This window comes from Sciurus carolinensis, chromosome 9, assembly GCF_902686445.1.
Source record: "Sciurus carolinensis chromosome 9, mSciCar1.2, whole genome shotgun sequence".
NCBI classification, from domain to species: Eukaryota; Metazoa; Chordata; class Mammalia; order Rodentia; family Sciuridae; genus Sciurus; species Sciurus carolinensis.
In genome coordinates this window covers 92,327,887-92,342,641 of record NC_062221.1, presented here as the reverse complement: position 1 = coordinate 92,342,641, position 14,755 = coordinate 92,327,887, and the positions used below count along the sequence as shown (strand labels likewise).

The window sequence follows — 14,755 nt, the reverse complement described above, 5'->3', positions numbered from 1 at the left end:
GTTTAAAATTTAGATGACAATGACAACAAAGTTTTCTATAGAAAATCTTGTAAAAAAAATACAAAAGGGCTGTATAAATTCTGTATGGATAGAAAACATGAAGATTTGATCATTCAATATGTTCTATAATCCTTAAGCAGAAAAACGCCTGCTTTTACTTAGGAGAATCCTGTTCTGCAAAAGAGCCTTCCTTTTTTTTTTTTTTTTTTTTAATTCAGCAAAACAGCCTAAAAATCTCCTGAGAGGTAAACAGAAGCCAGTGTTTAGAAATCAGAAGTCTTAGAAAATAAGAAATTAGAAATCTTTGAGAACAAGAAAAATACAACCTTTTTCTGGTCTTGCAGCTTGAGAAATGAGAAACCCCCAAACAAGGCAGAGTTCTCAGAGGACAGAAACACTCCTCCTTCCAGCTGAAAGGCTATTATTATTTAGTGCAGTCAGAACTCCAGCCAACTTTGGTACTGGAAACTATTTTGTAGTCCTAAACAAGGGGTCCTCCAACCCTCCCATGCCACATTTCTGTTTTCTCTGCACTGGTCATGAACGTAATGACTACTGCTCAGTTCAGAGCAATGCTGTGATAGCAAAGGGGTTGCTTATGAGGAGATTGTTCCACTGCAGTTTTGCACTTTCCATTAAAAAAATATATCAAGGACTAACATACTAATCAGAAGTTCTTGCTTCAAAGAGCTGCATAAAACAAAATTTCAATCCCACTTTGGGAACATATATTAAAAAGTTCAGGGTAAGTACTAGGTTTGATATGTGTCATTTATGGAATGAGAAGAATTTTAGGTTTCAAAGAAATAAACTGTTTATTGGGAATTGGAAAAATAAAATAAAAAAATAATGATCAAATCAATATTTAGGCATTAAAAACCTTAAAATAAAATATATGTTAAGTGGAATGAACCCACCATCTTGGAAGACTTTGGAAATATTCCATTAAAAGAACATTTTGTGTTTCACTCACAGAGAAACACTTAATGGGATACACTGGTAAGTTTCCATCTGGTTTGGAAAAAACGTTTCAAGAGTTAGATATAACACTGCCTCTAAATAGTCACAGTAACTACTCAAAGAAAAGACAATGATTTAACATGTGATTTTAAAAAATTAGTCCAGTTATTTTGCAATTTTAATATTTCTCAGATACATCTAAAGCATCAAACAGCAGGTAGAAAACATACGTTTTCCAAATTAATATTCAAGGAGAATCATAATGCTATGATCTGATGCATAAAGGAATCCCACTAACCCAAAAGTGAAAGGTCCTTCTTCCCATGAATTCTGAACTAGAACTTGAGGGACTTACTCAAAAAACGAAGCACTGTGTTTATGACTCAGTTTCCAAAATAATGACGGGGGGAGGGAGGGTGAACAGGAAGCAGCAGTGGCTCAGCTGCTGGCACAGGGTGATGTCTGAGTTCTGAGTTCAAATCTATCAACTATAGGGCCAGCTATTCACAAATCATAGCCCATGGTGTTGGTGAAGTCTATGAGATATTCAGTGTTCTCCAAATGAGCCATTTAGGATAACTACTGAGGCAGTTCATAAAAGCTGGATACTGGATTTTCCGTGGTGAGATGACAAAACAGATTCACTAAGCACATATCATTATCATCCAGTGTTATCTGTGTAGGTTCAGGGTCTTTAGAAATTTTAAAGGCAATTGTTCCAGGGCTTTTTTTTTTTTTTTTTTTTTTTTTAATGAAGGAAAGAAAAACAGGTTATCCTAGAGATAATGAAATAACCTCCAAGAAGAAGCAGAAAGACTCTTTCAAAATCCTGCCATATTTAGTAGTCAATCTCCAAGTATACAATGGATAAGTCTGGGGAAAGAAAATTTTAAACTTTTATAATGTATAGGTCATATAGAATTGCATTTATATTACAAATGCAAATGGAATTAAGCCAAATCCAGTTTGAGCATGATTCTTAGTATATTATTTAACAAGGAAGAGATAAGCTACTGGAACCACCTGAATTCAGTGCTGCAACATACATTGTTACTCTCCTTCTCCTCCATCCAAATTCCACATATATATTGAGGCCAGTGACTTATACTTTCTTGGAGCTTCTATATAAATAATTTAGACCCTGAAATTTTATCATCTTATGTTGTGCTCTCATTGTTGTATCTTATCAATTTAAGATTATGAGGAACTTAAAAGCTGGAATCATACTCTCCAACTCAAGTCATTTCTCTAGTGTAAAACTGAAAACTTAGTAGGCACCAAAAAATAAATAAACAAATAAATAAATTTAAAAAAAGAGAATTATCAGTCTATCAGACATTAGAATACAGTAGCATACAAAAAGAAAAAGGCACTACTACTTATCTCATTCTCTAATGCTGGTGCAACAGCACTTGTTTCTAGGTTTATTCCCAAATTCACATGTAAAAAATCATATAATTTGCAGTAAAATCTTATTAGAAACATGTGATTTTTATTTTGTATCATTATAATTCAATTATTAATTTCAAATTTATAAATAAAGTATCCTATAGAATCATGCAACTTCTTTTTTATAATAAAGAGATGAACATGATCTATTTAGAATTAAGTATCCTGAAAAATTAAAGAGACATTTATTTACCAGGCTTAGTTCTTGGTGTTTGGGGTCTAGGGCGTCGTTTAGGTGTAGAAGGGATAGATGTAGTTCGCTGGGGAGCTGAAAGAAGAAGATTGAATATAACTTTCAAAAGTGATATTTTCAGGGTCAGATTATTGTCTGTAAGCTTAACAAACTTCTTGAGTGCCAGAGCCATTTTATATTTCTTTGTATTTCTAGAATGCCCAACCTTATGCTTTATACACATTATGTACTAAGTGTTGACCAGGACATCAGGAATTAAAACTCTACAGGAGACCTGAAGATGAATTGTTTAATTAAATGTACTGGAAAGTGAGCACCCTGGAGGCATTTCAGAACACAAGGTACAATAAGAACTCAAAAGGATAACATTGGAAAGCAGGGCAGATGCAAAATAAGATATCTTAGATTTAGAAAATGGAAAGTTCAAAACTTCCATTTGTAGTTCAGTAATATCCTCACCAGGCATTTATGAACTGTATCATTTAAACAATTTCCCATGATAAAATGTGGGTTGTGCTACCTCTCTTACATTTCTTCACATGTCCAGGATGGTAGCACCTACATGGTGCTGTTTACACTTAGACTATTCTGAATGAAATACACTTACATCATATTTAAAGGTGCTCAATATGAGGGAATATACTTTAAAATAATTATCATCTAGAATTCTGCTGCTATTATCTGGTTGACCAAGCTAAAAGAAATAGAAGAAGGAAGTTTTTCTTCAAGATATATAAACATTGAGATTATGGAAATTCTTTGAAGATTATCCTAAGTCTAGCATACTGGGTCACTCATCAATTCTTTGAAGAACTTCATGGTAGAGAATGAAGTGAAATGCTTAGTACTGAAGCTATTTTGAAAAGACCAACATGATGATTGTTTTTTGTCACTTTACCTGTTCCTTCAAAGCACACACTATACAAATGTCATTAGTTACCAGGTGTTGTAGGTTGTATTTCAGGGCTGGTAAAGGTTTCCACTTTTTGAGGAAAAAATGGTGTTTCACCTGCAGCTGAAAGCACAAAAAGCCCATCCCATCAAATATCCAGTTAAAATGAGGTATCTTAAGAGTTTCAACATGCTTTTAGAATGGTACAAGGCACATGCTACACATACACGGGTAAGGATGGAACTGCATGTCATCTTAAAAGCTGATGGATGAAGTTATGATTTAAAGTGGGGGAAAAAGCTAGAATGACAGTTTTTCATAGCTCAGAGTCAGCTCATGGGACTAGGACGATGCAGATCACAAACACACATGATGAGATGACGTGGATGATGAAGACATCCATGCAGGATTCAAAGCTTTTCACAACTTTAAGGATGGGGAAAATACCATCTATCACAGTTCAATGAGAGAAGGAGGAGATGCAAAATACATATACATGTCTACTCCGAAACAAGAAAGAGACAAATGATTAGATGTGATGGGATGAAATGGTCATTCGGAAGAAAGGCATTCACGTGGATTGTGATTTTTTTTTTTTTTTTGGTGGAAAACAAAGCATAATTTTTCTGTTAAAAACGTTACCCAGTGTTGCCCTTGGCTGTTCAAGAGTTCTAGAAGTTTTAGGTGGGACAGAATCCAGAATAGAATCACTTGTTGCTGTTGGAATAAATGTCAACATTTATAAAAGCAGTAGAAGACCACAGGAATAAAATACGAATTCATGAGTAATAAATTATGCCCCGTGAGGAAAACAGCAAGAACACTTGAGGGACTAATGACCAACACTTTGAAACTAGTGATGCACTAGGAGCTGAAGATGAGCCCACTTTAAAAAACATACATACTTTGATACTGACCAAATTATATTATTATATCATGTGCATGTATGAATATGTAACAAATCCCATTATGCACAACTATAATGTATCAATAAAAATATGAAAAAACATACTTTAAATATCAGAAACCATGGAAAAGAAATGTTTTACACATTCAACTTATTTTCATTTGGTTTTTCTAGGTTTTTGCCTTCTATTTTTTAGTTAACTGAACTCACTCTGAACATTCTATTTCATTTCTTTTTGCTATTTAAAATTATTCACCTTTATTAGTCATGATACAACTAATGCTAAGACTACACTTACAGAAAATACCAGGAACACATTTGGCAGAGACCAGACTTACTTTGACTCTCCTACAGTGTCTAGTTATAGTAGGCGCATAATAAACACCTGCCATAAGGAAATTTGGACTAAGTTAAACTAGCTGTAAATGGAGCAGTGAATGCCTAGAACGTCTACAGACAAATGAGTGATGTGATTGTTCTATGGCAGGATTCTCACCTAGGCACTAAGTAAGATTAGGGCAAAATAATTCTTGGTTGTTGGGAAGATGCTCTGTGTGCTAGAGGAGTTGGGTAGCATCCCTGATCTCTGTCCACTAGATGCCAATGGCACTTCTCCCCAGCTGTGACAACCAGCTGTATCTTTAGACATTGCCAATGTCTGGGTGTAGAGGAGAGGTCCCAAATTACCCCCATTTGAGAATCTACAGAAAACTCTCTAAGCCTTTAAAACTTTTAAGGAATAATTCCAGGCAAGAGAGCACTAGGCCTTTCTATTATTTTCCCCCAGTGGCAACCCAATCTATCTACAGCTCCCTCATGTGACAGAACTGATTGACTGATGAACGTAAAGAAACACTCAACGGGAATCTTGGGTAGAGTTCACTTCCTGATATACAGGGCTATTTTCTCCTTGTGGAGCTCTAGAGTGCACTTTTTCACTCTGCAAAAACTAAAAGGGTCAGCCTGCCAAGTGTCGTCCAAACACCTGGGATCCAGAGACATAAGCGAAAGACTGGGTATACCTGTGTGGACCTCTGATCTTTCAGTCTCATCTGAAGTGGTAGGACTTGAGAAAACATCGTAAGTTGCTTTAAAAAAAAAAAAAAAAAGAAAGAAAAAATGAGGTGTTAAGGTTGATTCATTCTGAAAGATTTTGTGATTTATTTTAATGCTGGCTACAGGACAGCTCCATGTAAGTATGAGTGGGTACAGGCATTTAGCTGCTGGCCTTGTCATTACTGGGTTAGCAATTACCACCACTGTGCTACATATTGGCTGCTTTGCTCTGAGCTGCAGGATTTATATAGCAAGCCTTGGCACTGGCTCTGGGGTGATGTGAATACAGAGCTATATGTTTATAATGAAGTGATGCCAACTCTAAATCAAGTGCTGCAAAGAATATAAACATAAATAAAGTCAGATGGCAGCTTAGGGAGAGATTTCTAAACAAGGAAACTGCAGTCACACTGAGGCTATTTGCATAATGTCTACAGCTTAGTCCCTCTGCCTAGTGAAAGTTGCCACCATGATGTCTTACGTGTGGTCAGTACTTTACAGTTTCCACAGTACTTTCTCACACATTGGCTTCTTTAACCCTATTAACATCCCTGAAAAGTATGGGAGGTTGGCATTATCCTCACTTTCTGGATAATAGGGTGTCATCTTCACACTCTAGATGATAAAGAGGAGGCTCACAGAAGCAGACACATGCCAGAATTGTCACGTTCAGTGCATTTTCCACTCCATGGCAGGACCAGGAGCAGCCAGGCTAATATAGGACCAGGACTCATGCGGCACCATCCCTCCTGCCATTTTACTTAGAGGCAGCTTTTGTTTCATGTTCCTTCCTGAGTCATGAGCCCTTCTACAGTCTAGGCAGCTTTACAGATCAAGTTTATACCAAATAAAGAGAGATACATTTAAACATAAAGATTGAATTATTTAAATGCAGGGATAGTTTTCAGGTTCACATGAGTTAAACCTGTAAGTCAAAACAGCATTCGATAAGTTTTTCTTTTTTATGCACAAAGAATTGTCACTATGGAGAGGTAGAGAAAGCAGGATCTAATAAGAGATGGCATTGCTTTCCTTTTCCATTCCAACTGGCTATATAGAAATAAAACAAAAAGGAGGGAATTCATGAGATTTACTCTTTGGGGTTATTTGTAATTCAGTGATAATTTAATGATTCTGAATCACGGCTGGTAGGAACCATAAGAAAGATAACATGAGATGGTGTGATGGTCTGACAACAGAGGACAGCTTGTGCTATCAACATGCAAATGGGGCAGGAAATATATTTGTGATGATGAATCTACTCTTTACAAAGCCTTTAAAAATGGAAAAAATATTGTGAGTTAAAATATGCATATATATCAAGAATACATCTACAACATGGAAAAGTTAAACTAGTTGCAATTTTAAAGGGTCAGAAAAAAATGACTGATCTTTTAAAGGGCAAAAATGGCATAGTCTCTGGTCTTAGACTTTCTTTAATTCAGGTTCAAGTCACAGATTTAGCAACGTTAGCTCCATCTACTACTAAATAAATTGGGAAAAGTTTACCAACTTGTATTTAGCTCTCTTATCCTAGCTAAGAAATTATGGATGGCTTTTTAAATTATGTTACTGTTTTTGAAAAATGCCATTACTGTTTTTATGTTACCCTAACTCCCAAATCTTCCTTCCGTCTAGTGACGTTGGACCAATTTCCTATAGTCCATATTTTAGTTCTAAGAGATGATACTTATTCATCCCTCTATTTATTTTCCATATTTACAATTCTCTACCATTCTGGAAGTTCCAAACCAAGTTGCCAACTTTCCTCAAGTTACTCCCACAAGTCATTTGATGTGGACAGATGCCCTCTCTTCCCATCCTTCAGCAACTCTAGTTCATGTCTGCAAGTTCCCAATCATCAGGAGACTTAAATTCTTGCAGGATCCTTCAGATTCAAAAGACTTAGTGTTTGATATTTCGATTTCTGTAGTTTCTGAGAGTTTAAGAAAAGAATGCTAATGAACACACAAATACCACTCATTCCAAGGTTTATGCTATATGGACAGCTTTGAGAAGCACACCATCTCATCTTTATCGTGAGTTAGTCTTCTGACTCTAAAGTTATATATGTCCAAGGAGAAGACTGTGTTGAAATGGAATTCTCTGAAAATCAATAGCTCTTAATTTCTTTTCAAAACTCAGAAAGGAAAAGAGAGAAACGAAAAAGGAGAGGGAATTTTACCAAAATAGAGGAAAGCTCAGTAGAGTAAAGGGGACTGAGGAAGAGAAAGGAGGGATGGGAAAAGGGAAGAATAGTGGAATAAATCTAACTGAACTTTTCTGTGAACATACATGAACCCCAACATGGTGAATCCCAACATCAAGTGTATCCACAAGACACTAATTTAAAAAAACTATAAATAAATTATAGAAAGTTCAGTAGAGGAGAGGAAAGGGAAGGGAGGAGGGGGTAAGTGCTGGGAAATGCATTAGAGCAAATTTTATTCCATGCTTTTGTGATTATATCACAATGTATCTAATGTTTAGGTAACTAAAAAGAATTTTTAAAAAGGAAAAAAAAAAAAATAAAACCTTTTGTACATGCACACCTATGCCAGAGTAAAATTCACAAAACAGTTAGGCCTAGTTCCTGAAAGTCTACTCCAGCTATCAAATTGATAAACAGTCCAGAGAATGCCACTGAACATTGTTACTTATCACCTATCTGTAGGGGATAAAATGCTATAGCTATTTGAAACGAAGTAGCACCTCTGATCTTGAATTCACAGAACATACATGGGACCAAAAGTTGTTAGAGAAATCTAATGCAACAAAATAGGTAGTTCAATTTAAAGGTTATAAAAAGCAATTAATTTCCCTCAAAAAACAGTAATAACCGGGTACAGTGGTACATGCTTGTGATTCCAGTGACTGGGGACAGAGATGCTGAAGCAGGAGGATAACAAGTTCAAAGCCAGCCTCAGCAATTTAGAGAGGCCCTAAGCAATTTAGCAAGACCCTGTCTCTTAGTAAAAAAATAAAAAAAAAAAAAGAGGGGGGTGGTGCTGAGGATGTGGCTCAGTGGTTAAGTATCACTGGGTTCAATCCCTGCTACCAAAACAAACAAACAAACAAACAGGAATGACTTACCATTATAACTAAATTTTATCTTCAGAATTTTTTCAGAAAAATATGAAAGACCCTGTATCACCATCTTCTCTAGAACTTACTATATTTGTTAATCACATTTTGTTTGTTGTATATTTTTACTTTGAAAAAAACTAATAGATACAAATCCCACCATGAAAACAACCTGGAAATGCGATCACACACAGACAAAACATTTCAAATAATTGAGAATTTATCATTTCATTTAAATTCCCTGAATGTCAATAACTATGTGATATATTTTCCTTTTCAAACATAAATACTTGGGCTGGGGTTGTGGCTAAGTTTTAGAGCACTCGCCTAGCATGTATGAGGCACTGGGTTCAATTCTCAGCACTGCATGTAAGTAAATAAAAGTAAGGGTCCATCAACAACTAAAAAAATATTGAAAAAATAAATTCTTAAACAATAGACATTAAAGTAGAAATTGTCATATTCATTATGCACTCTTGGTTTATTTAATCCAGAGTCTAGTACATGGTGGATCCCCAGTAAAATTAATCTGCAAAACATCCATTGAATTAAACAAATTAATAGTGATTTTGACAGATGGGTAGTTTAAGCACTTTGAAATGAGAATTGACTTTCTGGCTTAGATTGGGGAATGATCATGTTCTTTAATTCTGATACACAATGTGTGCACACAAATCTGTTCCTCTACTACACACATACCTTCCATGGGTTTGTGTGGCCTTACTCTCCATGGAGGCAGGATTCTAAACACATACATGAAGAAGTAATGAAATAACACATAAGTAACTAGAAGAGAAAAACACACCACCACACGGAATTCTCAGTGCTATTTAAATTCACAAATACTGCTTTCTTTGGTTAATGGAAAAACAAAATACCTTTCTGCTTGGCCTTGAAATCTGTTAAAGTATTGTCTGCAAGAAAATGTTTGTGAAATAAAATCAAAGACTGAGGCTATAAATCTTGAAAAGACCACAGTGAATCTGTAAACCATCTGCTATGCTTGATTTCTATTTTCTTGCTCTTAAAGCATTAATACCACTACTCATTCCTACTTTTTCTCCTCTCTAGGGCTTAATCCAGTTGGGTGGGCCAGATCTGTGCTAAGCAACACCTTACAGGGCAGGCAGTAAGATCCAAATACAGAGTTTACTTCTTTTTAAGCGCTCTGAAAAGCAGCATCTGTGGCAAGACTTTCCAACCAGTTATCCACTCTTTGTGCATGCTGATCACTTCACCTTTAAGTCTTTAAATAATTTATAGAGCATAAGTACATGTTGCAATTTCCTTGAGTTCTACAATGTACTGAAAGAATTCAACACAGAAAATCATTAGGGATGACCTCCTAAAGGAAGCTCCCAAAGTGAATTCTAATGAAAAGACCAAGCTGACTATGCTCCCTTCTGATTCCCTGTCAAGCAAAGTCTCTAAAAGATGACTACTTAAAGTTCAAGGGGAAATAACTCAAGGAAAAAGTAGTTTCAGGAATAAGTCTCTGTAAATTTGTCAAGAAATTCAGTTTGGACACTTTTGGGGAAGAAGAGGCAGAAGGGATTTCTAAGAATGAAACACATATATGAAATTATTCTGCACTTGTGATCATTGCTTTTTCATTTGATTTGAAACCCTATTGATATCAATGATAGTCTTTTTAGGGAATGAGTAAATAAATTAAGGAGGCTTAACACAGATGTTACCAAGCCAGGGATAATAAGCTCATTTGCATCACTTCCATCCCTTTGAATCATATAAGGTCTTTGGGAAGTATATACAAGCCCCAGTTGAGAGGTGACAAATACATGGATGGCAATTAGCTGTGTCTCCCACCTCCAGTGCCCATGGAAAACATAGCAGGTTGACCTTGCCATTCTTTTACCCACTGAACCTGTGCAGGTCCTCTGAACCCGCTTTATAGTGATTCACGCTGCTGCTCTAACTGCACAGAGAGTCTCTGTGATATGATTTACCATCCCTGCCACGGGGTCCACAAGACATCAAGCTATTCCTAATGGGTCGTGGAAGCCCCTGTGAGTAATACTGAACCTTTCCTTTCTATTCTCCTTAAATATTGTTATACAAAGTGAAATGAAGTCCGATGAATCATTTGGTATGCTAATATATATTGAACCTTTGAGTCTTTTTTCCTCTTCTACCTTTTCTTTAATTAAATAATTCAATAAAGCACTTACTTTTTTATTATTACAATGATCATATGCAGCAATTCAGAAAGTTTGGGTTGGTCAATTTGGTGGAAGGGATGCAGTCAATGCAAGACTACTTCATATTAAGGAGATGACATTTGGGTACTCCTGTGTACTATGTATTCTATCAAGTGATTCATGCATTATTTCTAAAACTAAACACCTAATGAAAAATTTATTTATTATTTATATATTATTTATAATTTATATACATTATTTATATATTATATATTATTTCCTTTTATAGACAGAGAAACTGAAGTTCTGAGAGATAGTTATTAACAAAGCTCTGTCTTAATCTGCAGCTTGCAGATTAGCAATCATAATCACAGTAAGAATAAACTTCAAGTGGCCAGTCTCTCACGGGTCACTTAATGTTCCCTATCTATCTAGAAGGCATGTAGACCCAGGAAGAACATTTAATTCTCTGTTGTGAAAGCTGTTCTCAAAAATTCAAAGTAAGCCATATGGCACTGTTTTATTTTTAACTTGGAGTGTTTTTTCTGAAAAGACTAGGAAAGAAATGAATGAGTCTAACTTTTGCTCCTCTACCCAGACAGACCTAAGTCCCTCAGGCATCTCTTCAATATAACTGGCAGCTTCAGAAACTTTGGAAGGACCAGTGTGATGCTGTACCCATAACCCTTTGAATTTCTTTGGATTAAATTAATTGCAAATACTAATTATTCCAGTGGATAAATGATTCCACAGCATGTGGATCACATGCATGCAAGTGCACAATTCACCTGGGGGTGGGAGATGAGAGCTCTTCTATTTTTCTTTTTTTTAAAATTTGTTCTTTTTAGGTATACATGACAGTAGAGTACATTTTGACATATCATACATATGAGCACTGTAACTTATTCTAATTAGGATCTCATTCTTGTGGTTGTACATGATGTGGAGTTTCACTGGGGGTTCTATTCATATATGAACATAAAAAAGTCATATCTGATTCATTCTCTGTCTTTCCTGTTCTTATAGGTGAAAGCTTTTCTAAAACTCCCATGACAACACTAAGACTGTAGTGAGTTGATCAACTTCCAATAGAACATAGGACCAATTCTACCGCATCATCAGGTAGATGAACTTTTTCCTGAATAACTGTCACAAGCACTTAAATATTCTAAAATCTAGCTTTCTTTTAGTACAAAATGTATAAATAATTTTATATCCTGGTATACAGAACACATTTTATGATTTCCTTTATGTACTCTATGGAAAATTAGATTTGCCAAGGAAATCACCATCAATCAACCATACTTAAACATACTTCATAGAAGGTTTATACAAAATGCAATTCCAAATAATGAAACTGCACAACACAGATCTAGTGAATGATTGGGGCAAACTGACTGAACATGGAGAAAAGTATATTTAATGATTGCATATATCATATTTCCTGGACTATTCCAAACTTCAAACAGCCTGTTCCACTGTTGCCATAAACTGTTGAAATGACCCAGGGATTTCAATAACCACCATGAAAGTTAGAATTTTCTAAAGTCTTTAATGTCAAAAGACATTTTGAATTTTGGAACACTGACTCTCTTTTTTTGGGTACAGAATGCTAATACCAAAGTAAAATAAATGTTACAATGATAATTCATATATAGCGACTGATCAAGAGAAGAGCTGCCCTGGCATCCAGGGTGGCCTGGCAACCACAGGCAGGCTGTGGCGTCCTCCTGTTGAATGTCAACAATTTCAGAGAACACCAATATTAGATGAGATCACTCTGACTTTGATGGATCAAGGGAAAATCAAGAGTAGGCTGTAATCATGCAGAACACAGAACAGAAATGAAAACATGAACAGAATCCAACCACAAGCCACACCCTGCCTCATTCTCACCAATGTGGGCACCTTGTGCTTCTTTTCCTTTCACTGTTTTAGATCTGTTTCACTCATCTTTTCTTCTAATTAGGAATTACAAAGACACTCATGCACAGGCTTACTCCCAGTCCCGAGCAAAACTGTACTTCCTTGGACCCTTCTGCCAATCACTTAATGCAGGCAAAAATCCTGCAATAAGTCTTTCCCAACATCCTCTAAGAGGTCCTCCAGTTACTCATCAGTTATATGGTCCGTTAACATAATAATTAAATAAGTCTAAATTCAACCCACTCCATGTAGGTTCTACTGGTCGTTGGGTAAAAGGAATTGATAGTAAATATAGAGGCATGATACTGAAAAACAAAATCTATGTTGCTCTAATAATGTCAATAATATCAGCAAAAATATATTTTTTCTCCAAAGGATATACTAAAAATGGGGCCTACTGATTTTGTGAGTCACAATTCAAGCACTATCTCCATCTCTCCATTCTAAAAACAATTGCAAAAGGAAGCTACCTGAGTAACTGGAAAATAAAATAATCATATATGCTGAAACTAAATGGGAAATAGCAACTTAATACATGTACAAATGTACACAAAGTTAATTAAAAGAAACAAGAAAGGCTGAAATGAATGGAAGGACTACATGAATATATCAACTCTTGAAATCACAAATAATGTATATGTGTATTTTTAATTTTAACAGAATTTAGAAAGATGTCACAGAATACTTATACTAGAGTGCAGATGGATGCATTGCACATTAACAGAAAAACAGAAGATACTTCACACAATCATTGTTCTTTATAAGAAACCAGTCTTATGCTGATTTCATGCCTACTGCTCTATTATTGACCACTCCTGATGATTCTTAACCTGCGCCATGTGAAATATTATAGAATACAGCAATTAGGTGGTACATTTCAAAATTGAATGACATACAAGTCACCTGGGGATATTGTTAGATAGCAGATCCTTATTCAATAAACCTAGAGAGAAGCCCACTGTCTTTTAAATAAGTTTACAGGTAATAGAATTTTTGGTCCAATGACCATATTAAGTAGCAGGGATAGACAAGTTAAATGTCAAATGGGCAAGCTGGGAAATTTCTGGGGCTAAAGCACATGCCCTAAAAATGTCTTTTACTAAACTATTGTTGTAGCCAATAACAGGTCCCAACTCACTGCCCACAAGGGCTGAGAATTAATGGCTGTGAGTTCCCTGACAGCCTAAGACTACCCTGCTATGGTGAGGCAGCTGAATAATGAGGCTGCTTCCTGCTGCATTTAATGTTATCCATATTACATTAGGGTAAGTCCAGAGTATTCCTCTTCTGGGACTAAAGGTAAAAAGGGACCTTTCCTTTATTGGGATTTCCCACGTCATCTGTTTTTGTCTATATTTCTGCAATCTTCACTCACTCCCATACATGCTCTCCTTCCTCCCCAGTAGTTGGTCTGCTCAGGCTTTATATACAATTCATGTCCTAGGTTTTAAACTTTCATAAATGGTTTCCTTGAGGTTTTAGTCAGTTTGCTTTTAAAAATATCAGAGAAACCAAAACTAAGTGCTGCTTAAGGAAAACACAAGAGAATGCCATGTCACCTATGTTATAGCCCCAAAGCTAAGAGATGAAAGGGACCTGAGGGTTAGCCCAGGGGACCCAAAAGCATTTGGTTTGGGAGATCTGGCAGCCTGGTGGGATGTGGGAGGCACAGCCAGGGCTGCCATGGTGCTGCAGATAGGCCAAGAGAGATGCTCCCAGGCTAGATGCTGCTCTGTAGCTACAATGAAGTTGGGCTGGTGTAAAGGCTGGTGGAACTAGAGGCTCAAAAAGAGACTCCACTCAGAACCCCCAGATTTTACTGTCAGGTGACAACATTGCTCTTTTTGTACCCACTTAAGCTAATCACATTATAGTGATTAAAGAGTGATTTAAACCAAGGATTAAAAAGACCCAATCTCAGGCTTCTCTGGATTGGTTGGAATCCATGGACATCTTTCAAGTGTGTTGCCACTTGAAAAAACAGGGAAATCATAAAGACACACATACTTAATTTGATGTCATTCGTATCTTTTACTGAGCATTGAGCTCATTACAGTTACTACAAAAAGGATTATTTGACTAAGATCTGTATGTCTGGGGTCTCATTTTTCCATCCTTTTTCAAATCCA

General features: G+C 36.1%; 1 protein-coding gene across 11 annotated transcripts in view; it reads right to left on the bottom strand.

Moving 5' to 3' along the window:
* Abi3bp (ABI family member 3 binding protein) overlaps positions 1 to 14,755 on the bottom strand; it is a 235,960-nt gene that overhangs the window by 92,449 nt on the left and 128,756 nt on the right. For all 11 annotated transcript variants that reach the window (XM_047564816.1, XM_047564821.1, XM_047564817.1 and 8 more), the window contains exons 15-18: positions 5,424 to 5,489; positions 4,137 to 4,211; positions 3,543 to 3,617; positions 2,603 to 2,677 (exon numbers count right to left, since the gene is read on the bottom strand). In XM_047564816.1, coding sequence (XP_047420772.1) covers positions 2,603 to 2,677; positions 3,543 to 3,617; positions 4,137 to 4,211; positions 5,424 to 5,489 — 291 coding nt within the window. The remainder of the gene's footprint in view (positions 1 to 2,602; positions 2,678 to 3,542; positions 3,618 to 4,136; positions 4,212 to 5,423; positions 5,490 to 14,755) is intronic.